The sequence below is a fragment of the Mercenaria mercenaria genome, chromosome 8 (assembly GCF_021730395.1).
Source record: "Mercenaria mercenaria strain notata chromosome 8, MADL_Memer_1, whole genome shotgun sequence".
In the NCBI taxonomy this organism is placed as follows: domain Eukaryota; kingdom Metazoa; phylum Mollusca; class Bivalvia; order Venerida; family Veneridae; genus Mercenaria; species Mercenaria mercenaria.
Window position 1 is genome coordinate 52,358,797 of NC_069368.1, and position 27,572 is coordinate 52,386,368.

The following is a 27,572-nucleotide window of genomic DNA, read 5'->3' on the forward strand; positions in this document are numbered from 1 at the left end:
TGTTTCTTCATAAAAATTGGTCAGAAAGGGGGTTTCATGTGCCCGAAAAAAAGTAGGTCATTTAGGTCAAATAAAAAAAAACCTTTGTAAACCTCTCTAGAGGCCTTTATTTTTTCATGGTTTTCTGTAGAAATTGGGTCTGAATGTTCATTTTTGTTGATATCTAGGTCAGTTTTGAAAACTGGGCCCAACTGGGGGCCCCAAAAACTGGGTCAGTAGGTCTAAAATTAGAAAATCTGTTGCCTCTCTATGGGCCCATTTTTTTTAAAGGGAATTTCATAAAAAATTGGTCAGAATTTTTTTTAGATGATTTTCCGGGCCCAAAATTCAAAAGGGTACATGACTAAAAGAACTAGGTCATTTTGTCAAATAATAGAAAAAACCAAAACTTTCCATACTCAAAACTGGGTCAGGGGGAAAAAAGGTGAGCGTTTCCCGGGAAACTTTTCCTCTTTTTTATTTACTATCTGTATAGGGAATGTTCCATGTTCTGTTTTGTCAAAAAACTTGGTGCACACTCTATGAAAAACATTCCTTAACTGTTTCTTCCCCAAAACTAAAAAACAAAATGACCATACTCGGAAAATTTTTCCAAAAATTGCTGAAACGGCCGGGGCACTTTGGAATTAGGGCCCCCTTAAATTTTCCAAAAAAATTGGGGGCCTTTTACTTTGCCAAATAGTTGTTATCCTGCCCTTCACCAAATTGAAAAAAAAGTATTTGACGATAAGTCAAATTCAATAACTCCCTTTAAATGGGCCCAGGCCCCCCCTAAATTTTTGCTTTTGAATGACCAAAAAGCCCCACCCTTTTTTTTACTTTTGGGCCCCATGCTCTAATTTGGGGCTTTCTCATCCATATTTCCCCAGCTTAAACATTTTTTTGGTTTGCCAGTAAGTCCTGGGCCAATTTTGAGAGCTACCCAATTAGCCCAGGCCCTTCGAAATTACCCAAAATTCACCCTTTAAATTTACTCCCCCAAAAGGTAAATTTTGTAGGGGAAAAACCCATTAAAAAAGGGCCCTGACTGGATATTAGGCATTTTGGGGGGAAAGACTTTGTTTTTCTCAAAAGCATTTCTCAGCAAATTTTTAAAAAAGAAAATTTTTTTTCCCTAAATAAAAATTTAAAAGGGTTCCCCATGGGGGTTTTTAATTTTTCACTTTTTTTTGCTCGCCCTTTTCAAAGGGAAAATGTAGAGCTTTTAAAACTCCCCCCCCCGGCGTGGGCGTCGCCGTTTTTTAAAAGGTTTTGAAAAGTCAAATTTTCTCTGTTATATAAAAAGCTATTGACTTAAAATTTAAAAAATACTTATTTACTATCCAAATTTAAACACCAGGAAAATAATCCCCAAAAAACTGAATTAAAATTTTGAAAAAAATTATCCCCTTTTTTAAACTTAGAAATTTTTTTTAAATTTTTTTTAAATAAAAGAAAAATATCTTTTTCCTTTTAAAGTTTTGATTTGGAAACCCCAAAATAGTTATTTCCCAGTTAAAATTTTCACCAGGAGACACAATTCCAAAAACCTCGGTTTGGGAAAATTTTTGACAGAATTTTTCCCCTTTTTTAACTTAGAATTTTTAGCTCACCTGTCACGTAGTGCGGGGGGAGCTTTTGTGATCACCCGGGTCATGCCGCCAAACAATTTCTTGTGAAAAAGATAAAAGGCCCAAATTTTGCAACCCAATTCTGATCAAATTTGGTTAAAAAACTTGAAGGGGGCATGATATCTCAGTTCCTTTCAAAAACTGGCCAGATCCCAAAAAGGGGTTCTAGAGTTTTCCCCCTTAAAAGGGGCCCCAAAAATTTGCTTTTTTTTGTGCGTCAAAAAATTTCTTGTCGGGCAGGGGAAAAGTGGGTTTCATTTTTTGATTTTTTTTTTAACCCCAAATTTGGGAACACAACTTGTATCCCCATAAGATCTTGGTTCTTTTCTTGAACGGGGCCAGATCCATAAGGGTTTCCCGAGTTTAGGGCCCCCTAAAGGGGCCAAAAATTAGCTATTTTGCCCCTTGACGAAACAATAGTAGTTTCATTTTTGATTTAAATTTTTAAACCAAACTTGCCACAAGTTGTTTCACCGAAAGCTCTTATTTTCCTTTTTTGGAACTGGAAAATTTTTCCCTCTTTGGGTTCCAGAGTTATTCCCCCTAAAAGGGGCCAAAATTAGTTTTTTGCCCTTTTCGGCAATTTTTTTAAAACCAAAACATGCACCAACTGTTTCACTAAAAGGGATTTTGGTTCCTTCCTTAAAACCGCCCTGACCCCATAAAGGGGGTTCAGAGTTAAAAGCCCCTGAAAGGGCAAAAATTAGTTTTTTTGAATTTGGGGGGTTCTGCACAATAGCAGCTTCTTTTGGGTTTTATTTTAAAACAAACTTGCACAAAACTTGTGTCCCCCGTAAGATCTTTGGGTTCCCCTTTTTTTAAAAATGACCCCCATCCCATTTAAAGGGGTTCCAAAAGTTAAGGGCCCCCGAAAGGGTAAAATTGCTTTTTTGACCCTTTTTGCACAACAGCAGCTTTTATTTTGATTTTATTTTAACCAAAAATTTTCACACAACTTGTATTTTATTCCTTTTTAATGCCCGAAGGGGAATTTTAATGTTTTCCCCCTGGCGTCCGTCTGTCTGTATGTCTTTGTTACAATTTCCTTCCACTCTGTAATCTTGAACCCTTGAAGGATTTCGAGAAACCCGGGGACAAATTTCACCTCATCGGGAAAAGACATGCCCGAGGCATATTTCAGAGGCCCTTCAAAAGTCAAGGGCACAAATTTTGAAGTCAAAGGTCATATGGGCTTTTGTTTTTTCCGTTAAACCTTTGCATTTGCGTCCCTTTTTTCTTTCTCTTGTTTTTTTTTGGGGATCCTTTTTTTATTGAATAACCAAAAATATTTTAAAAAAGTATTCACAAAGATATTTTACGTAGCATTGTGCGATGTGGGGGACCAAAAATATACAGTAGAAGTATGCGTAAATATATTTCCGTAGCTATTGTGGGCCCATGTGTGGGAAACCCAAAATACTTTGCTGTAGAAGTATGCAGTAAAAAAATTTCCCCGAGTAACTTGCCCATTTTGTGTGACCAAATATACCGCAGTAGAAAATATGCATAAAGTATTTTACTTTCCCATCTTACGATTTGGGGGTGGGGGTCCAAAAATAAATCAAAAGAAAGTATGCATAAAAAATATTTTACGTAGCTATTTTGTTGGGCGATGGTGTAACCCCAAAAATTTTTGCCCGTAGAAATATGCACTAAAGATATTTTTGTAGAAATTTTGTTTAAAGAGGGTTTTTTACCAAATATATCACAGTAGAATATGCAGTAAATATATTTCACGTTGCTATCTGTGACGATGTTGGGGACCAAATTACTTGCTGTAGAAGTAGCAGTAAAGGGAAAATTTTACGTAAACTATCTGTGACGATTTTGTGTGACCAAATTTACCCACAGTAGAAGTATGCAGAAAAAAAAATTTTTTTCGTAGCTTCTGTTAAGATTGGGGGACCAAATATAAACCCCCAGTAAAGTATGCACAAAAAAAATTATCCGTATTTTTTTGTACGATTGGGGTTTTGATTAAATATCCCTTTTGTAGAATTTTGCAGTAAAGATATTTTTTCCCTAGCTTTTGTGGGCCCAAAAAAAAGCCCAAAAGTAAAGTTGCAGTAAAAATATTTCATAGCTACTTTGACCAAATTTACCCCAGTAGAAGTATCGTAAAGTTTTTTCACGTAGCTATCTTTGACGATGTGTGTGACCAAATTTACTTTCGTTAAAAGTATGCGTAAATATATTCACTAAAAACTACTGTGACGATGTGTTTGGAAAACCAAAATTTAACCCCCAGGAAAAGTATGCATAAAGATATTTCACGAAACTAACGTGGGCGATGTTTTGTGACCAAAAATAATTATGCCGAAGTATGCACTAAAGATATTTCAAAGTAGCTATCTGTGACGGTTTTAGGGGACCAAATAAAAATCGCAGTAGAAGTTTGCCCGTAAAGATATTTCACGTAGCTATTGTTTACGATGGTGTTACCCAAATTTTACCCACAGTAGAAGTATGCACAAAGTTTTTAAAGGGAGCTTTTTTAGGGCTTTTTGGGGGTGATTAAATTTTTCTTATGAGAATGCGTAAAGATATTTCAAGTGCTTTTTTGTTACGATTTTGTTTTTCCAAATATACTTACAGTTTAAAAGTAGGGATGGAAAATTTTCACGTGCTATCCTTTTTGTCATGTGTGTGACCAAAAATACTCACAGTAGAAAAAAATTTTCAGTAACGATATTTCACGAGCTTTTTCTGTACGATTGGGGGGGACCCCAAAAATATCACGGTAAAAAGTATTCAGTTTAAAAAATTTCACGTAGCTACTGTGACGATGTGTTTTGGGCCAAAATATATCGCGGTAAAATTTTGCAGTAAAGTTTTTTCAAAGTATATGGTGAAAGGCGGATGGGGTGTGACCAAAATATATTTACGGTGAAAAGCCAAAAGTAAAGATATTTCACGTACTATCGTGACGATGTGTGTGACCAAATATTGTCACGGTAGAAGTATTCCCCTAAAAATATTTCACCCTAGCTAAACTGTGGGCGATGTGTGTGACCAAATATTGTCAAAGGTAGAAGTATGCACTAAAGATATTTCACTAGCTATCTGTGACGATGGGGTTTGACCAAATATACCACTGTTAAAAAGTATGCCCCTTTAAAAATATTTTTACGTAGCTTTTCTGTGACGATGGTGTGACCAAATTTTAAAATGACCCGTAGAAGTATGCCCCAAAGATATTTTTACGTAAAAACCCATCTGTGCGATGTGTTGACCAAATAAAAATCACAGTAGAAGTATGCCGTAAAGTTTTTACTTCTATCGTGACGAAAGTTGGGGACCAAATATTACCCACAGTGGAAGTTTGCAGTTTAAAAATATTTCACGTAGCTTCTGTGACGATTTTTGGTGACCAAAAAAATACTCACAGTGGAAGTATGCAAAAAAAAAATATTTCCCCGGAGCTATCTGTGACGATGTGTGGGGGACCAAATATTTCAAGTTGAAGTAAAAACAGTAAAAATTTTTTTCAGGCAAACTGTGACGAGTGCGTAACCAAAAAATTTTCTTCTGTAGAAGTGGGCAGTTTTAAAAATATTTCACCCAGCTATCTGTGACGATGGGGTGTGACCCCCAAAAATACCCAAAAGTTTGAAGATGCGTTAAAAAAATATTTTTACGTAGCTACTGTTTACGATGTGGGTGACAAAATTTTACCACAGTAGAATTTTGCATAAAAATATTATACGTAGCTTTTTTGTGGGCGATGTGTTGGGATTAAATAAACTTTTAGAAAGTATTTCAGTAAGGATATTTCACCTAGCTATCTGTGACCAAATATACCCACAAAAAAAATATCAGGAAAGAAATTTCACTAGGTATCTGGACGAGTGTGTACCAAAAAATACTTACAGAGAAAAAATATGCGTTTAAAAATATTTCCCCGTACTATCTGTGACGATGTGTTGGGGCCAAATAAACAAAAAGATAGAAGAAAGCCGAAAAGGGTTTCCCTAGCTATCTGTGACGAAGTGGGTTACCAAAAATAATTTACAGTGGAAATATGGCCCGTAAAATATTTCACGTAGCTATCTGTGACGAGTGTGTGGGCCCAAAAATTCTCACATGGAATATGCAGTAAAAAATATTTCCCCCGTAGCTTTTCTTGACGATTTTGTGCCAAATTTTCCAAATAGAAGTATGCAGTAAATATATTTTTACGTAGGGTATCTGTGACGATGTGTGAACCCCCAAAATACTTGCTGTTAGAATTCAGTAAAGGGTTTTCACGTTTGTATCGTGACGATGTGTGGACCAAATAACCCACAGTAGGAAATAAAGCAGTAAAATTATTTCACGAAACTTTTGTGGGCGATGTGTGTGACAAAAAAATTTTCCTACGTAGAAGTATGCCTAAGATATTTTACGAGCTTTCTGTGACATGTTGTGATTAAATTTTACTTACTGGGAGAAGTAAGCGTTTAAGGATATTTTTCCGTAGCTATCTGTGACCAAATTAAACCCCCAGTAGAAGTAGGAGTAAAAAAAATTTTACGGGAGCTATCTGTGACGATGGGGTTTGACCAAAAAATAATTAAAAGTAGGAAATAGGCAGTAAATAAATTTTTTGTTGTTTCCCTTTACGATGTGTTTGACCAAATTTTCCCACAGTAAAAAATATGCAGTAAAGTATTTCACCGGGAGCTAACTGTGACGAGGGGTGTGACCAAATTTTCTTACTGTAGAAATAGCACTAAAAATTTTTCCGTAGCTATTTTGGGGACGATGTTGTACCAAAAAAAATCGCAAATAAAAATTTTCAAATAAAATTTTTTTCACGTAGCTATCTGTTTAATGGTTTGAACCAAATATACCCACAGTAGAAGTTTTGCACTAAAGATAAATTTTACGGTTTTAAGACGGGTGGGGTGTGATTAAATTACTTACTGTAGAATAGCGTAAAAAATATTTCACGTGCTTTCTGTTTACGAAGTGTTTTGTCCAAATTTACTTACTGTAGAATATGCGTAAAGAAAATTTCACGTAAACTATCGTGACATGTGTGTGACCAAATATAAAATTTACAGTAGAAAAAATGCATTAAAAAATATTTCCGTGCTTTCTGTGACGAGTGTGTGTCCAAAAATACTTACTGTAAAAATTGCAGTTTAAAAATATTTTTACGTAGATCTGTGACGATTTGTTTTGACCAAATTAGTCACAGTAGAAGTATGCAGTAAGATATTTCACGTAGCTATCTGTGCGATATGGGGACCAAATATAGTCACGGTAGAATTTGCCCGTTAAAAATAATTTTACGTAGGGTATCTTGGGCGATGGGTGTTACCAAATTTACTACAGTAAAGGGATGCCTAAAAATATTTCACGTAGCTATCTGTGCGATGTGTGTGACCAAAAAATTTCCTTTTCTGTGAAAAGGGGATAAAGATATTTCACCTAGTATCTGTGACGATTGTGTTTACCCAAAAATAGTCATAGGAGAAGGAGGGATAAAAAAATTTCACGTTGCTATCTGTGGGCGATGTGTGTGGGCCAAAAATTTTTTTAAAAGTAGAAGGGATGCAGGGAAAAAAAATTTTTACGTAGCAAAATTTTGCGTGTGTGTGCCAAAAAATACTCACGTAAAATATGCAGTAAAGATATTCACGTAGGGTATCGGGGACGATGTGTGTGACCAAAATATACTCACGTAGAAGTATCGTAAAAATATTTCACGTAAATTTTTCTGTGACGATTGGGTGACCAAAATTTTTTACGGGAGAAGTATGCAGTAAAGATTTTCAAGGGAGCTACTGTGAGATGTGTGTGACCAAATAAAGTACGGGAGAAGTATGTAGTAAAGATTTTTTTCCCCGAAGTATCTGTGACGATGTTGTGAAACCAAAAAAATACACGGTTAAAATATTTCAGTAAAGATATTTTTACGTACTATTGTGACGATGTGTTGGGACAAAATATACTCACAGTAGAAAAATATGCCCGTAAAGTATTTTTACCCTAGTATCTGTGCGATGTTGTGACCAAATATACTCACAGAAAAAGGCGTAAAGATATTTCACGTAGCTCTCTGTGACGATTTGTTTTGACCAAATTGTCACGGTATAAGTATGCAGTAAAGTATTTCACGTAGCTTTGTGACGATGTTTTGTCCCCCAAAAATTGTCACGGTAGAAATAGCACTAAAGTATTTTTACGTAGCAATCTTGACGATGTGTGTGACCAAAAAAATTGGGCACGGTGAAGGGAAAGCACTAAAGAAAAATTTTTACGAAATATCTGTGACGATGTTGGACCAAATTTACTTAAAAAGGAAAAATTTGCACTAAAAATATTTAAGGAGCTATCTGGGGACATGTGTGTGACCAAAAATATTACTGTAAAGTATGCACTACAGATATTTCACGTAGCTATCCCTTTACGAGGGGTGGGACCCAAAAAATTTTCCCCACAGAAAAAGTATGCGTAAAGATATTTTTACGTTTCTATCTGTGACGATTGTGTTTGACCCAAAAATAGTCATGGAAAAAAGTAAAGTTAAATAAAGATATTTCCCTAAACTTTCTGTTTTCGGGTTTTTTGTGACCCAAAAAAATAGTCACGGGAGAAGTTGCAGTAAAAAAAAATTTTACGAAACTATCTGTGAAAGAAATGTGTGACAAAATAAAACTCACGTAGGTATGCAGTAAAGAATTTCCAAAGTAGCTATCTGTGAAGATTTTGTTTGACCAAAAAATAGGGTTATAAGTATGCACTAAAATTTTTTCACGTAGCTTTTCTGTGACGGTGTGTGACCAAAATAAACTCACCGAGAAGGATGCAGTAAAGATAATTTCAAAAGTAAACTATCTTGACGATGTGTTTTGACCAAATTTACTCACAAAATAGAAGTTTCAGTAAAAAAATATTTCACGTACTATCGTGACGATGTGGGTGACCAAATTACTCACAGTAAAAAGGGTGCAGTAACGATATTTCACGTTTGTAACTGGCGAAAGTTGGGACCAAAAAAAACTCCATTTGAAGTAGGGAGTAAATATTTTTTCACGTACAAACTGTGAATTTTTGTAACCAAATATATTGTGTAGAAGTTTTTGCAGTAAAGATATTTTACGGACTATCTGGACGAAAGTTTGTAAACCCAAAAAAAACTTGTGTAGAAGTTTGCGTTAAAAAATATTTCAAAGTAAACAATTTTGGGGACGAGGGGTGTGACCAAATATACTAAAAAGAAAAAAATATGCAGTAAAAATATTTACGTAGCTATCCCGTGCGGGTGTGTGGGGACCCAAAAATATTTCTGAAAAATATGCAGTAAAGGTTTTTTCAGTAGCTATCTGTGCCATGTGTTGGGGCCAAAATTTTGCCCAAAAGTATGTATGCCGGGAAATAAATTTTTCGTAAATTTTTTGGACGGGGTGTGTGACCAAAATAACCCCCAGTAAAGTTTTTTAGTAAATAAATTTCCGTAGCTATCTGTGGATGTGTGGGGACCAAAAATACCCACAGTTTGAAGTATGCAGTAAATATAAATTTTAAGTTGCTATCTGTGGGCATGGGTGTGACCCCAAAAAATTTTCCCACAGTAGAAGTATGATAAAGATATTTTTACGTAGCCCATCTTGACGTTTTTGATTAAATGTCCTTTTCTGTAGTGTTGACTAAGGTATTTCCCCGTAGTTTCTTGACGATGTGGGGGTGACCAAAAAACTTAATAGAAGTTTTAAAATATTTCTCGTAAACTATCTCACGATGTATGTGACCGATTTACTCACGGGAGCAGTAGCAGTAAAGAAATTTTCCCCGTTTGCTATCGTAACGATGTGTTTTGTCCCCAAATTTTACCACCCGTAGAAATAAGCAGAAAAGATATTTACGTAGGGAACTGTGCGAAAGTGTGTGACCAAATATTCTCAGTAGAAGTAGCTGTAAAGATTTTTTCACGTAGCTACTGTGACGATGTCTGTGTGACCAAAACATTTTTTCGAAGTATGAAAAATATTTAAAGTAGCCATCTGTTTACGATGTGTTGACCAAATTTAAAACCCAGTTTGAAAGGGTGCGTAAAAAATATTTCACGTTGCTATCTGTACATGTGGGGTGACCAAAAATTTCTCCCAGTAGAAGTATCATAACGAAAAAATTTCAAGTAGCTAACGGGACGATGTGGTGACCAAATATACCCCAGTAAAAAGGAGGGAGTTAAAAATATTTCAGTAGCTATCTGGCGATGTGTGTGACCAAAAAAATCCAGTTTTGAAGTATCCCCTAAAGATATTTTTACGTAGCATTGTGACGATGGTGTGACCAAAAATACCCCATAGAAGTATCAGAAAAAATATTTTTACGTACTATCTGGACGATGTTTTTGAAACCCAAAAATTTCTCACAGTAGAATTTTGACTAAATTTTTTTCACGTAGTATCTGTGCGAGTGTTCACCAAATTTACGCGTAGAAAATAGCGTAAAAATTTTCAGTAGCTATCTGTGGCGATGTGTGGGGACCAAATATTTTACGTTGAAGTATGCAGTAAAGTTAAATTTAACGTAGGTAAACTGGACAAAGTGTGTGACCAAAATAATACCTTTCAGTAGAAAGGTGGGGAGTTTAAAAATTTTCACGAAAATATCTGTGACGTTTTATGGCCCCCCCCCCCCCCCAAAATCACACAGTAAATATGCCCTAAAAGTATTTACGAGATCTGTGACGATGTGTGTGGAAACCCAAAAAACTTGCTGTGGAAGTATTGGGAGGTTTAAAAATATTTTTAAGTAGCAAAATTTTGGGCGATGTGGTGACCAAATATTCTTTACAGTAGAATTGCAGGGAAAAAATATTTTACGGGGCTATCTGTGACGATGTAAAGTGCCAAAAAAAACTACTTTAGAATTTTTTCAGTAAAAAATATTTCCGGGAGCAAACTTGACGATGTGTGTGACCAAAATAGTTACGTAGAAAATAAACACTAAAGATATTCAAGTAACTATTGTGACGATGTGTTGGGGGCCCAAATTTTTCCCCCCGTTTTAAAAGTCATCATGCATGCTTTTACCCAAAAGACCCTATGTTTTTTTCATACATTGCCGCGTGAAAAATCCCCCGTGCCTGCCTTTTCCCTAATGAGTATATTTGGTTTATAACCCTCGTTCCCAAAATTTTTCCCCCGGGGAATTTTTTAAAAGCATGCTTTAACAAAATTGGGATATAAGGGTCGTATACATCGTCACCGATAGCCAAAGTGAAAAATCAATTTGGTACAATATTTTCGAAAAATTACAGGGGCGGTTTTATCTTGCAGAAGAAAGGAAAAAGGGACTGCAGCAGCGTGTTGAAGAAAAATAGACAAAAAATTGTTTTTTTTTTTTTAGAAAGAAGTTTTAGCCCTTAAAAAACAAATTACTCCTCCTTTTAATTTTTTTATTTACGTTTTCCCTTTTGGCGGAGGCAAAGTATTTCGAGCTTGTAGAATTACATGTCTCTGTGGGCTTCCTGGGGTTTAAAAATAATTAGCTTTCTATACAAATTTTTTATTGTTTTTTTAGGAATGAGAATTCCGCATTTTAAAATCGTAGGAAAAAAAAATAAAATATATATAGTTTTGTTTTAAAAAATTAATTATTTTACTGTAACAATGAAAAGGCTCAGGGAGTTATTTTCCCAAAAGTTATTGTAATGTAACAATGACAGGCTCCCCCAAAGAAAATTCCCAAAAATTTGAATTGCGGCGTTGTGTTTGGGGTTTTTGTTTTAAATGTCTGTTTAAAGGGGTTATTTATCCCAGTACAAAATACAAAGCATGGTCTTTTTCCGTTTTTAATTAAGAAATAGCAAAATTCCCCCCAAAGGGGGTTTTATAGAATACCCCCTGTTTTGAGTTCTTAATGGTAAAAAATTTTATCACGAAGACCCTAGGCCGAGTGTTTTTATTTTTTCGCTTTAAAAAACAAAAATCTCGGGTTAAACCTTTCGATAAATTACACTTGGAACTTGTTATTTCGATTTTTAAAAACGAAAATTTCTTTGGGAAACACAGTGTTAGAAAAAATGGGAAAATACTTTTTTCGAACCCTGTACGCACTTGGATTAGTGACGTTATCGGGACGCCCAGTGGTTTAAATTTCCCGAAAAACCCGAGATTGAATTTTTCTCTTCATGTATGTAGGGTTTTTTGCCTGGGCGTGTTTTGAAATTTATATTAGTCCCTTAACATTTTTCCGTTTAAAAACGGTTTTTTTCTTTCGGTCATCATTTTCCAAAACCTTTGCATATAATCAGGTAAGTCGCAAGCAGTTTAGTGTGACCCTCAAGATTTAGTGGTTTAATGCCTCGTCACCGATAGAATGCAAGTATAGCTAAAAGGAAAATTCTTTAATGAAAGGGACGTAAAAGTGAGAGCGAGAATGAAACTGAAAAATATTGTTTAAATAAGGAGCGACATAGATACGCATGTGTCGTTATTGTATGTTAGGTGTACAAGTAATAATTTACCTGAAAGCTGAGTGTGTGCAAAAGAATATATAATTCCTTAACTGGTTGAGGATGTAGATGGAAATATCCGGCTTTCTGGGAACTGTTTAGGCGTTAAGGAGGCTTGCCCCCTATCCTAAAAACATACATTTGTTCTATCATGTGTCAGTGATTGGTTATAATAACTTTTCACTGGTTGAAGCCCCTGTGCAGACGAAGTGGTCTGGCACGAGGATAATTGTTTAGGCAGCATTGAGGCTTAAACAGTAAGGATAGATTAAAAGTGAATAAACTAACACAGTGGTGAAAAACATTAAATTCAAACATACCACTTAAAGTTAAAACCGGTCATTGCACACAAACCCTTTTATATTACTATGGTACAAGGTAACAGGAATATCAATATCAGGCGAATCCCTTACATACTTGGTATAGTAATAAAAGAAACAAGACGTGAAACATGCTAGTATATATAAATGGAAAGTCGGACAAACTATTTACATATGCACTCAAAAGCCTTTGTAGATGACAGAACAACAAAGAAAACATTAACGATCCAACTCAAGAAGACAGACGACAAAAGCTAAAGCTGCTGAACATGAAGTCCACCATCTGTCCCGTCATACGCAATCAAAGAGAAGAGCGTGTCGTCCAACTGTAAAAGAGTCAAATACTAAATAGCATCCACATACAAGTCTGGTAGTGATATATCTTGTCACAGAAGCGTCATTAAAACACACCGGAATTACGACAGTAAAGTAAGTTAAGATTTTTGTAGCTTTGAATACGGTAGCCCTGGATCATAGCTTTACTTATGACTAGGCCCTCCAGCAAGTTTAGGCTCTGGTGACCCCTTAGATCAGTAAAGCGAAACCATTTGAATAAGTAGAGGACCTTATTACAATGCTACATACCAAGTTTGTGTAATTCTCGTGCGGTTTGTAAAAAAGAGATGTTTTAAGGATTATCTGTTGCTTTGTTTATCTGGCGGCCCATAAATGTCAAGAGTAACCATGTTCAAACTGATAATGGACCTTGATAGGATGGTACAGACCAAATTAAATATGATGATGACCGTATATTTGTAAGATGTTTAAGTTAATTGTAGACAACAAACAATATACGTAGAACGATGGACTATCCAGCTTTACTAAAAAGGGTTGATAAAGAAAATGACACAGGTTCGGGGCAATGTCCAATTGTATCAAGAGTGTTTTCCCTACAAGACACGTGCCTAATGATGTGCAAAATATTGACGATTTAAAATTGTTTAACAAATAATCAAGGCCTTCGAGTGGTTTATCGTCTAATTTACCACTGTTCAGAGTTCAGATGCGTAGGAATTGAACGACGAGGGCGTTAGCCCGAGTGTTTAAATACTGAAGCATCTGAACGATGAACCGTGGTAAATTAGACGATAAATCACAAGAAGGCCTTGATTGTTTTCATTCTGACATGCTCATTGACATATTTTAATAAATATTATGCTGAACTTCATTTACCCGAGGAGTAATGTATCGGACGTCATAATGCTCTCTTACCGGTCCGCGCGTCAACCGTTGTTTATCGCAGAATATACAGAGCTTGATTTCCTTCTTTGTTTAACTGGAAATCAAATCGAGCCATGTTAGAATATAGCTTAACTGAAGGTGCTTGGTATTAGTTACTCATTTTTGTCGTAAATTACATTCAAAATCGGTCTTTGTTACATTCAAAATCAGTCTATGTGACATGCAAAATCAATCAGTCTACGTTACATTCAAAATCAGTCTATATACATCCAGAATCATTCTACGTTACATTCAAAATCAGTCAATATACATTCAAAATCAGCCTACATTACATTCAAAATCAGTCTATATACATTTAAAATCGGTCTATATACAGTCAAAATCAATCTATATACATTCAAAATCAGTCTATATACATTCAAATTCTATATGCATTCAAAATCAGTCTACGTTACATTCAAAATCAGTCTATATACATTCAAAATCAGTCTATATACAGTCAAACTCAGTCTATATACATTCAAAATCAGTCTATATACATTCAAAATCAGTCTACGTTACATTCAAAATCAGTCTATATACATTCAAAATCAGTCTATATACAGTCAAACTCAGTCTATATACATTCAAAATAAGTCTATACATTCAAAATCAGTCTACAGTACATTAATGTCATTCACTTTTAATTCAATTACTAGTAGTATTACGCACACACCAAAACCCAAACTGTCAAATTTTATATAATTATGTTAACAATACAGTGTTGTTTCGAAGACTCCACTATTTGTTTTAAGATAACACACTGCTTCTTACGAGGATCGGTGGAGATTGTTTCATTTAGATAAACATGTTTAGTAAATAGACTTAAGTGTACTAAGTTTATCATATCGCATCAATGAATGATATGAAATTAGCAATCTAAATATGTGAAAATAAACAGAACAACAGATTACATTTTGATACACGTTAGTACAGTAAGTTGATCGCCTTTTACAACTTGACCTTGATGTCGGATTACCTGCCCCAGAATAGATTTTCGACTAGTGAATACTTACAATTTTACAGCTGCTAAAAATATACAAATTCTGGTATAGTTTTCACGGGTGTAAAAACTAGCTGGGAGTAACGTTTGTTTTTCTGTCTGATAATGGTATGTAGGTTTTGAAACTGATTGGGATGCTATACATATATATCCGAATTAGGAAATTTCTGAATACAGCTTTAAGATGCCTTTTTTGATACATCAGTTGTAAATATAGGTGCTGCTTTTTTAAAAAAAAATACCGAGCCCGAGCAGACTATTGACAAGATTCATCCATTTATGCTGCTTAAAAACCAGACCAATCAGTAGCATTACCTGGTCACACAGTTCAGCTTAGAGTCAAAAACTGATATGCTCTTTTCTGTTGAGGTAAAAATACATCATTCTTAAAAACAATCAAAACCTAAGCAGTTTGTAGATGGGCTGTCCGAAGCAATCGGGCAAACCCTTCGCCAAGGCGTTAGGTTTTTTGGTAGATGTGTGTCATTCTAATCAACGAGAGCCGAAACGCCCCTTTTAAACTTGGATGTTACCCTTGGATTGTGAAATTTACGTCATTTAGTCGGTTCATAGATATTACCTGGGATAACGGTGCATGGATCAACGACGACACAGCGTCGTATTTACAAACCTGCCAGTTTTATATGTGCAAAGGCAGCTGTAGCTAAGTAGACAGGTCAGATCTTTATAAAAGTATCGGTATAATATCAGAATCTTTCACTCGCTGAAGGTGCGGCTGGAAATATTTTGCCCAAGGGTAGCTGTTTAGGCGGTATCGAGGCTCTGCTGAGTGACCAAAAAGCCAGATGTTTCCATCTGTAAATTCAGCTAGTGCTTGCATGCCGTACTTTTCAATTAATAGAAGAAAAAAATTAAACGAATGCTTATTTCATTATAGTAGCGTACGCATTTATGCGTTTATTCATAAATTACAGCATGCGAGTTCTTTTACACCCCTGAGTGTAAGAGGAATTTTTCCAACACTGGTAAAAAACGTGGGAAAATCTTGTCCAGCATAAAAGAATAATAAATCGACATGGGGAATGATTCCAAGAGTAAAGACATTTCGTACACCTTTATTTTAAATGTTAAACATTTGAATTTCAGTACATTTCAAGATGAACCATTCATACAACAAAAAGTATCTCCCACTATTTTATATAACTTCCCTCTATATACAGTTGGATATATTATACGAGTACACGAACTGAGATAACAGAACTGAACAATGTTAAGATAGTAGATCCGTTATGACATAAGGTAAACTGCGTATTCTTCGATTGCGATATCAACATTATCTGCTTTATTATGGAATTGCGCGACATTTACCTCCGGAAAATGCCGAAGCGTCATACCAGAAAACGCTAAAACACGGAAATTGCCGAGTGTCAACACGGACCTACCACCTTAATAAAAGTTACTCAAATATTCAGAGTTTTTGTTTTTTCATTTCAGTTTCTGCTGGTCATCCTCGTGTTTGACAATCAACACCGGCACGTGCGAATGATGCACGATATAATCACTTGTACTTCCCATAATGGTACGTCTTATGGTTCCGTGACCTCTACTCCCAGCAACAATCAATGTGACATTCTGTTGCTCCGCCGCTTTTATAAGACATTCGCCTGGCGGCCCATCCAGTCGTTCCAACGTATGCTTAATCTGTGAATGAAACGATATATGATTTTAGCTCTACTATATTATTTCAAATATAGTAGAATTTCTGCTGTCATCCTTTTCTCGGCGCCGACCTCCGCGTCACAAACATTTTTTGCAGTTAATCAGGTGTCTCAGGAACTACTGCTTTCACTGCATTTATGGAACGACATCTAAAGGCAGGTAACATAAATCTAGCTTTTATTTGTCAAATTATGCCCCTTTTTAACACAGGTAAGCTGGTATCTCAGAAACAAAATGCATAAAGCTCATCAAACATATGCACAATTTTAACAGACATTTTATGGAAGTTTTGCATATAAAATTATTTCTCAGGGACTTCTAGACAAAATTTTTTCAAATAATTTTATACACATCTTTCGCATCCTGTGATGACCTTGAATGACAGGTTTCAGAACAACTTCGGCTTAGTTTGGTAGAACTATGCCCCTTTCAAACTAGGAAATTTTGGTGGAAGTTGTGCAGGTTTCTACACTTTGGTACTGAATCCTTACAAACCCTACATAAATCTTCGGCATCATGAAATTATCGCTCTGAGCCAGGTTCAAAACTACATCTTACAAAATGTTTAATAGTATGCCCAAAGAAGTTTCGTAAAGCTTTGAATGCGATATCATATCTTGTTACTTCCTCTTAAGACACATATTTTTGTCGCTTTCCAAACTACAATGACAGAGGAAGACTGCAGGTTCTCATTCAAAGGAAAGTTACGTCAACACATTCACGTTTAGTTTATACGCCAGGTTATAAATTTTCTCAATCCTTTGATTGCGTAGTGTTAGTTTGTCAGCTCAGTAACTGTTCAAAACAATTTCAACTACAGTTTTACTTTCTATGCATAAGTCCATCAACTCATCAAATTTTCTGAACGCTTTAAAAATCTTTACTTAATCGAGTGTTTTTTTTTTTTACCTACGTTGTATTGATTCTTCAATTCTCACTTGTTATTTTACTCAGATTGTGTTGGTTCGCTAGTAATTCCATAGTCTGAACAGGTCAGGTCCTCTATTGTTCTGACCACTTTTAGTTTTGCTTGCATCGTGCGTATTGCTCATTAAAACCAATTTTACAAATTTAACCCTTATCATGCTGGACAGGACTGATTCTGCCTTTGCGACCAGTGTAGATCATGATCAGCATGCACATCCGTGCAGTCTGATCAAGATCTACACTGTCCGCTGTTCAGTTAGTATTTCTTTTTGGTAGTCACCAATTTTATCAATTAATAGTACTGCCCAAATTGAAAAATGGACAAGTTCATTATAGAAATTTAGCTGGGTAAGGGCTAAATGCATTGGTTCACCAGCTCTGCAATTGCAATGAACACTTCTGAGTTTTTTGTTTTACTTACATTATGTTTGTTAGCCAGCTCATCAATTGTCTTGAACACTTTCATGACTTCTTCCTCTTTTTCTTTTATCATGGCTTGTATAACAGTTGGATTTCCCGCCATCAAAGCTGTTGCTGTTGAAAATAGTAATAGATTTCATTTCAAATAATGATTCATCGCTTTAAAACAATTTAAACAAGAAATTGTAACAAAAATTGTGATATGAGCCGTATATTAATTAGAAAATGAATAAGCGTGGTATTTAATTATTTTCATTATTCAACTTGATATTGCTAGTAACACAAAACCTGCAGTGCGTATCATATTTCAGTGTCAGATAGGGATTCAAGTAGTGAGGCCGAAGGTAATAAAAAAAATGCATGTAGATCACTTAAACCTTGTTTTCTATAAATTGCATTTTTTTTCTAAATCGTCCCAGTTTTACATACATGTCACCGAACGCAAATGCACCAAACTTAAGATTTAGGTCATATGACAACTTTCTTGGGCTTGATGCTGTGCACTATTTCAGAAAAGGACGGGTGCAGATTTGGGTAGAAACACCGACTTTTCGAAAGCCCGTCCAGATGGAAGACTTCTACACTGTAAGCGAGGCTTCAAATTTACAGCGGTAGGGGCAAGTGATTCTAAATCAGCCGGCATTGACATTATATTTATTCCCTAACGATTTCTGTATGGGCTCGACACCTAGAGGAGAGACTTACGTGGTAAATTGACGCCATGCTCTGCACAGTAAGCCATAATAACATTGTCTGTCGGTTGGTAAACGTTCTCGGCATACCCTGAAAAAAAGATTTTCAGTAAAAATGTTAAAATCAGTGTTTACCTTGTCATGATACATTTCAAGACTTGCTACCGTTATCATACAAGCTGAATACTGACTAGTACTGCTGAACTCTTCTCATTTACGAAAGCTCCAAGTGTGCTGCCACACAATCCAGTCTATAATTCACAGCCAGGCATTTCGGACAAATGCAATTTTAATTTTAACGAGGTTGATTCTCCATTTTTTCTTGGTCCTAAGTACCTACAATAACGTGAACATGTTATATTGACTGAACCAGATATCTGACACTGGTCTGACAAGGTGTTGAAAGCCTACTTATTTGCTCTCAAAGTATTTTAGGAGGAAGTTGAAAAAATCCCCTAACACCATTGAAAATGCAACGCCACTGACCTGCAAGTTTTTCACTTAAAAGGAAAATCTGTACTTACAGTCAAATGCATATTTGGCACCTTTACTTCCGTCCATAGATATCATTACATTTCTTCTTCCTTCTTCGGGTTTCTTATCCTCTTCGGGTTTCTTATCCGATTCAGCCATGACTGTCGTAAATATTTTATTTTACACGATTTCGTAACACAACACAACTGTTACCTTACAGTGAGTTAGATTTATGCATTACACGCCATCACATGATGGGAGTTTGAACTTTATGATAACATATGTAAGATCTATAACGTATATATAAATCTAACACGTTTTCCATTTACATATAGATAAATAAACTGTCTACGTGTACACTAATGTTGTATTTGTAAAACCAGATTTATTTATAGTTCAAGGCCGGGTTGTTTTGTAAGTGGTAGATTGTCATGTATAGATTAAACATGGGCGTAGGAGCGAGTTTAACTTTGGGGGGGGGGGGGGGGGCAAACCTTTTCGACCGGCGGGGGGGGGGTGCGACAAGGTATCACCGGTGCATTTTTTATGACAAAGCCTTTTACAGGGGCCAAATGGGCCATAGGCCCCCTCAAGCCTCTATGTTTAGCAATCATTGAGTTATTCTGATGATACACATACGACTAGGCACTGAACTGTCTTAATCAGTCATATTATGTATTGTTCTAATTAAGTGTGCCATTTTTTTACATTCTTCTGTTGAAGCCCTGGACATACAATCAATTAGCGCTGCATTTGTCTTATTGTGATATAAAGTTGTGGAAATATCATTTCCCTTTAATGGACAATGAAAAACAAAAAAATACATAACGTTTACATGCGTAAACAGGCTTAATAGTTACATAGATTTTGCAGACGCTCAAACCGGAACTGTAGTGATTACGCTCAATGATATATTATTTTTTATAAAATGTAATCAAACAATGCTTGGCGTGGCGTATACAGATTTCAGTACTGACACTACGGAAAGAGACAAGCCAGAATACAAGGGAAGGGCAGGCCAAATGCAAATCAGAAATTAGGTTGAAAAGAATTATATGATGCTAAGTAAATGTTATATTAGAGTAGACTGCAAGTTATATTTCTTTTCCAAAATATTGGGGGGGGGGGGGGGGGGGGGGGGGGGGGGGGGGGGGGGGGGGGGGGGGGGGGGGGGGGGGGGGGGGGGGGGGGCAATCTATTGTTTGGCCCCCCCTCTCCTAGCTTTGGGGGGGCCTGGCCCCCCGCTCCCCCCCCCCCCCCTGCTCCTACGCCTATGTTAAACTTTTTTATAAGGTCATATCAGGTCAGTGATAAGCTAGATTCTATGTTTATCTGTGTCACACCCTATAAACGACTGTAGCCCCCCTCTTCCTCTTGCGAGTGATCAAAACAATAAACAGACACGCGAAAGGTAAGAATCGTCTTCAAATTCATTATTTTGCTTTACACTGTATGTGTATTAAAGTTTAACGATAAGTCTAACATAAATATGTGTATATGGTGAAATAATAGATGAAACTGACAGGTAATGTTTACAAAATGTTGACTAATCACACTCATTGCATGAAAATTCACTCGACCAAGTCACGAAACTGATAAAGATTACGACAAATTGATTTGTAATCCAATTATCCATGATGCTTTCTGTAATATGTATGCATACTCCATAAATATATGTAAATAAAATGTTTCGTATTTATTGCGTTTTTGAATGAAATTGATTTTTTATCTAGTCTGTGTAAAAACATTAACTGTATGCCGACTTGCCAAGTTTGATATTTGATCTGAACGCGTACTTGCGAGTGATACTGTATTCCATCTTGCGAGTACAGTAGGCGATTTATGTCCTTTAAAGGCGTCAATGAAATTTTAAATGCAAACAAAATTGTCTCTTTTGATCAGTCGTCATGTTTATAATGTCACTTAATGTCTAACCCTTCGTGCGATACTTGTACTAATCCATTGGGGGTGGGGATGGAGTGTCTGTGACTCGCTATCCTACTTAATTAAATAATTAATTGAATGCTTCAGCGTCGTTTACATGCACGTATTCGGTGTTGGTTTTACACACATGTGTCACAAACTGACATACGGGCCTCAATGTATCTGTATGTAAATACAGGTATTGCATCATCTTTTTGTAATTTTTGAGTTTTTGAGGTAAATGTCAGATTTTACGCATAAAATACCTCTCATGTTTTTCTGTATTCATAAATTGAATTTCCATGTAAATTTTATTAAATTCGGTTCAGTAACAAGAAAGTTGGTATTTTATAAACTTCAGTAACTTATGTTTTTATCCCCAAAACCACTATAACGGGCCTTAAATTGTAAATTTCAATCCGCGCCAAAGTAGTCAAATTTCCCGGCTATAATGTGATTCCCGTGAAAATGCAAATAATCAGAGTACACGCATAAGCCGTGAGTCCCATGAAAATTAGTATTTGACGGGACATTACCCTACAAATAGACTGGACTAGATATGCCTAGTGCACACCACTTTCGACATTAGAAGAATTTACATCAAATTGATATATTATTTATGGGAGCCTATGGAGGTATGGTGTACCCAAAGGAGCAGTTTTATGCCCTTACTTATTTGTTTTGCTATGGTGCTTACCATATGTTATATATTTTAGCTTCTTCCACCAGACAACTTTTACCTGGTGATGCTGTCACGACCCGGAAGTACAATACCCGAGGTTCATTTGTCTTCACTCGCCTGGATGTGATTTTCCCAGCGCAGAGCTTTTGTCCCAAGGTTGTGCCGTAAACTGCAAAGACGATGATTTTTGTGATCCTCTGAAGTCAGCTCAGGGATGCAATCACCTACCATCATAGGGAGCCAAAACGGAGTCAACGTATTCACGGTTTAAAGGGACTTAATTTGAAGATATTTTGTATTTTTGTGCTACTTAATGTTCAAAGTTAACGGAAACATCTGTGTCAACGAACAGTCAGTGTTAGAACTTTACACTTCACAAAAGAGTTACTGAGCTCAGATTTTTTTCTTTCTTTCTTATAATAAGATTTTTGTTTCACTTTTCATTTATTCATTGTAAATAATCATTTTCTGTAAATAAATTTGTAAATATTGTAATGGGTGTTGATTTGTTCTGATAGTTATTGTCCCCGGTACGTCCATCCTGTCACAGCATATACTATCATAAAATACGAATTAGAAACTGAAAGTATAAACAGGGTCCCTACTATTTCATGCAAGAAATAAACCGTCGATTCCCTACGGAAATCACGGTTATCTGACGATTTTAAAATAAATATGAGATGAGACAGGAGGGGGCTTTAGGTTGACTCCCGTCTATCTGTCCGTCTGCAACAAAATGATCCTCTGATTTTTTAAAAAAAACTATTTCACCCGCAAGTATCCTGCGAATAAACGTATAAATAGAAAAGGATAACGAAAACATTACCGGGAAAGTCGATTAAGTCCTTATTAGTAATTCAGAGTTTACTTCATGGTAAACCAGTCAATATGATTCAAAAGTATTACAACTATTTTGTCACGAATGGCCTAATGGTTTAACTACCCGAGTCCCCCTTCCTCAATAATAACATAAACATGTTATCGTTATAAATACCGTGCGCGAGTAGTACAGCCGTCGTGATTACTACCTGTCAAGATTTACTGCTATTTCTCAGGTTAGAAATAATTTACATTTGATAGTGGTAACACGTCAGGAATCTGTCCTTGCGGATTTGACCTGGTGACCTAGTTTTTGAGCACTGATTACCCAATATCAAACTCGTCTAAGATTCTATTGATGGTAACATTATGACCAAGTTTCATTAAGATTGGACCTAAAGTGTGACCTCTCAGTGTTAACAGTCAAATTGTTGACGACGGACGAGACGACGCACACAGGGTGATCACAAAAGCTCACCTTGAGCACTTCTTGCTCAGGTTAGGTTTTCCTCTAATGGCACTTCTGCTTGTAAAATGGGAACTTATTTCATTCGCAGAATGTATTTTCAGTAAAATAAGACAAGTTTTCATGTTAAAGTTCGTGTGTTTATGGCAAATACAAAGACAAACTAAAATAATGCTGTTTACTGTGCGACGCTAAACAAGAAAGCGATTCACAAAGGATTAGTAGATTCAGTCTGTCGCCGTTTCACTCCAAATCACCCCCCTTCACTGTTCATATTTCACATCTTATTAATTGTAGTTGCGATTATATACTGGTTTCAATGGTTTGAAATTCTAGAAGTATAGAATTGTATGCGACACATTGTCTAATTATTGTCTCATGATGGTGAACATTTGTGCCAAGTTACTTCAAAATCCCTTAATGCATGAAGAAGTTACGGCACTGACACAAAAAAAAAGCAGACCATGTTTCACCTTTAGGTGTTACTTTAAAAAGAAAAGGAAAATAATAAGATGGACATTAAGTACATATTGCCGATGTTGTACGTAATCTTTGAGAGAGGTAGGTGTAATAGCATTGAAGTAATTGCACAACCAAAAATGAGGACACATATACAAACAGACCGAACAGACAGACCGCATGTTGACTGCTATATTCCAGCCTCCTTCAAACTTTGTTTGCGGGTTATAATTATGAAGAAGTACTACAGGACCATAGGAAACGCCGATATTTTATAAAGAAGTCACTCACAAACAGGCATACAGTCTTTTTACGAAACTCGCAAGGACTTGTACAGCATTTAAGCAAGCACGCATACAATCAGGAAATAACACCGAATCTTCTTTCATTGACGGGTATGAACATATTGGAGAATTTATCAATGATTTTATTTTATTTTACCAAACTAGTATTGTTTCTTCATCCATGAAACAGTGAAATTTACATGTAGGTCATTCTTCAAGCAAGAAAATAAGTACTTTTGACGCCGACAATGTATAATTCTGGACAAAATCAGTGATCAATCAAGTTTTTTGCTATAATTCTACCTGTCATCAGACTAACACATTATATACAGAAACAAATCATGTTCAGCTTCCAATAAAATGTAAATACACATACCTTCAAAGCAAATCAGTCACTTTAAAATGTTATTTTTTAACTTTTAGCTGTCAGTTTATTGTTTTGATCACTCGCAAGAGGAAGAGGGGGCTACAGTCGTTTATAGGGTGTGTGTGTGTTATTATGCTTATTTTCACTCCTGTTAAAACGTCGAATAAATGAATTACACTTTTATATTATAGATACTAAACTGATCAAGTTAAATAATAACACGAAATTGTACTGTTCAGTGTTAAAGGCACTGACCTCCAGATTTGGCTAAAAAATAATCTTTCTTTCAAATTGAAGTTCGGTCATATTATGAACATTAGAATATGAGTTTTTGTTTCTAAAATTCCAAATCAAGAAAAAAGATGACCGCGTCGGGAATCGAACCCTAGACCGCGGCGACAATAAAGACATTCCCCCGTCGTTGTAACCAATAGAGCTAAAGCGGAATTAGTGAATTATGACTATAAAATATAGATATTTATAATCGAGACATTTTATCTGGAGAAAAGCGTTACAAATGCTTTTTGATTTTCATCGTTAAAAGTAGCAAAAACAGTAAATTCACATGTGTTTTCCGTAACATACAGTTTAAAGCCTTCTTTAGAAATATAGCATTTATTTACAGATATTTAAAAAATATCTTTTTTTGTTGTCGAACGATCTTGAGGCCAGTCCCTTTAAGACTAATAGTAACAGTATGTTCAAAGTCTTGTCTATATGTGTATATCATGCCAGTCAAGCAACTTTCATTGCCAGAAAGACATCTGGTATAATGCTGACACTCAAAACAGCGACCTTCCGAAACCCATCGCTAATAAGTCATTATCACTACTCATTAAATCTGATCCGATATGGTCATTTCTTGTGTGATACTTTAAGCGTGACCGTTAGGGAAAGTTAGGAACAACACGTACAGTTTGCCTTCTATATCATTTAACAAGAGCTGTCAGTGGACAGCATGCTCGACTATTCTCAGTGCTTGATAGTATAATATAAGCAATGAGTAAAACTTTAATATTACAATCAGCATATTCTAAGTCGAAAAGGGGCCATAATTCAGTCAAAATGATTGATAGAGTTGCCTCCTCCTTTTTACAGACTGGGGTCATGATGGTAAACTAGTATGCAAAATATGAAAGCAATATCTCAATGGACTTTGAAAATATTTGGGGTGGTACGCAAACTTTAACATTTATTCTAAGTCGAAAAGGGGCCATGATTCAGTCAAAATGCTTGATAGAGTTGCCTCCTCCTTTTTACAGACTGGGGTCATGATGGTTAACAAGTATGCAAAATATGAAAGCAATATCTCAATGGACTTTGAAAATATTTGGGGTGGTACGCAAACTTTAACATTTATTCTAAGTCGAAAAGGGGCCATAATTCAGTCAAAATACTTGATAGAGTTTCCTCCTCCTTTTTACAGACTGGGGTCGTGATGGTAAACAAGTTTGCAAAATATGAAAGCAATATCTCAATGGACTTTGAAAATATTTGGGGTGGTACGCAAACTTAAACATTTATTCTAAGTCGAAAAGGGGCCATAATTCAATCAAAATGCTTGATAGAGTTGCCTTCTCCTTTTTACAGACTGGGGTCGTGATGGTAAACAAGTTTGCACAATATGAAAGCAATATCTCAATGGACTTTGAAAATATTTGGGGTGGTACGCAAACTTTAACATTAATTCTAAGTCGAAAAGGGGCCATAATTCAGTCAAAATGCTTGATAGAGTTTCCTCCTCCTTTTTTACAGACTGTGGTTATGATGGTAAACAAGTATGCAAAATATGAAAGCAATATCTCAATGGACTTTGAAAATATTTGGGGTGGTACGCAAACTTTAACATTTATTCTAAGTCGAAAAGGGGCCATGATTCAGTCAAAATGCTTGATAGAGTTGCCTCCTCCTTTTTACAGACTGGGGTCATGATGGTTAACAAGTATGCAAAATATGAAAGCAATATCTCAATGGACTTTGAAAATATTTGGGGTGGTACGCAAACTTTAACATTTATTCTAAGTCGAAAAGGGGCCATTATTCAGTCAAAATACTTGATAGAGTTTCCTCCTCCTTTTTACAGACTGGGGTCGTGATGGTAAACAAGTTTGCAAAATATGAAAGCAATATCTCAATGGACTTTGAAAATATTTGGGGTGGTACGCAAACTTAAACATTTATTCTAAGTCGAAAAGGGGCCATAATTCAATCAAAATGCTTGATAGAGTTGCCTTCTCCTTTTTACAGACTGGGGTCGTGATGGTAAACAAGTTTGCACAATATGAAAGCAATATCTCAATGGACTTTGAAAATATTTGGGGTGGTACGCAAACTTTAACATTTATTCTAAGTCGAAAAGGGGCCATAATTCAGTCAAAATGCTTGATAGAGTTTCCTCCTCCTTTTTTACAGACTGTGGTTATGATGGTAAACAAGTATGCAAAATATGAAAGCAATATCTCAATGGACTTTGAAAATATTTGGGGTGGTACGCAAACTTTAACATTTGTGTGACGCTCACGCTCACGCCGACGCCGGGGCGCGTAGGATAGCTCCCATATTCTTCGAATTGTCAAGCTAAAAAGTAATCGTTTTATTAAACAAGTGGCACTTAAGGCCACTTCACATATACTCCGAACCGGGACCGAAACCGAACCGAAAAAAATAATACATTATGATCAATGGCTCATTTAAAACGGAACCAAATAGTAAGTAGAAACCTATCCGAAAATATGCACAACTTGAAATCCTAGCTGGGTTACTAAATCCGGTCTGGAAGAGTGAAATGTAATTTTGCAAACAATCAGTCAAAAATAGTACAAGACTAAACAAGCTTGCGATATTCTCCGAATTCGTTTCTCTGCATATGGGCCACATGCACCCACTTCATTCTCCGCATCGGTACCGGTCGTTCAGTGTGCAAGTGAAATGGCCTTAGTCACTGTCTTAAGTTTAAAAGACGTAGCTTTATACTTTTAGAGTCCAAAAACCATCTTCAGTCTCAAGGACTTTGTGATCTTGACCTTTGATATACTGCTCCCCCACCCGCAAAAAAAGCAACGAGAAATTACGAGAAATTGTCAGGTCCATGTGGCCTTGACCGTCGAGCCGCTGACCTCAAAATTGATAGAGGTCTTCCGCTAGTGATACCTACTATAGTTACTGTATCAAGTTTTACAGTCAAGCTTATATGCTGTATGGCTTAAGAGTACAGAAATACTTTTCAGTATCCAAGTTACTGTGACCTTGACCTTTCTCTTAATGACCGCAAAAACAATGGGGATCCTCAAGTGGTGCTTAGTAATCCTGTAAAGTTTGAAAACCGTAGCTAATAAACTTTCCAACTTGGACATCGGAGACGACAAAAATAAACAAGAAATTAAACCGGGCCCCTATGACTTTGACCTTCGAGCCACTAGCTGAATCTTTTTCTAGTAATACTTAAATTTCCAGTGCTTCAAAATAATAGCTCTTATACCTTATAACTTAGAATGCGGAAACTATCAATTTTCAGGTGAATGTGACTTTAACAAATTGATCCCCAAAACAAAAGGGATCGCTTTAAGTGACAAGGTAAAGTTGAAAAACTATAGCTATCATAATTGTTGACTTAGAGTCGGGAAATGGAAAATACTGACGGACGGACAACACCATTCCATAATTCGTCCCTGTTTTTGAAAACAGACAAATAGAACCTGGTTAAGGTCCCTGACTTCGAATCACTTGCCTCTCACCTGTGTGGGTTCGAGTCTCGCTTGAGGCGTTGAATTCA

At 36.1% G+C, this 27,572-nt stretch overlaps 2 protein-coding genes across 2 annotated transcripts in view; both read right to left on the reverse strand.

Moving 5' to 3' along the window:
* Window positions 1-27,572, reverse strand: part of LOC123566336 (shiftless antiviral inhibitor of ribosomal frameshifting protein homolog) — a 66,374-nt gene that overhangs the window by 22,278 nt on the left and 16,524 nt on the right. The window lies entirely within an intron of this gene.
* On the reverse strand, window positions 15,668-19,147 carry LOC123566339 (uncharacterized). The gene is made up of 4 exons (XM_045360320.2): window positions 18,851-19,147; window positions 18,340-18,417; window positions 17,636-17,748; window positions 15,668-16,269 (listed from the first exon to the last, which is right to left on the reverse strand). Exons 1-4 carry the CDS (start codon window positions 18,957-18,959, stop codon window positions 16,054-16,056), a joined length of 516 nt encoding a protein of 171 aa, XP_045216255.2. The 5' UTR covers window positions 18,960-19,147; the 3' UTR covers window positions 15,668-16,053.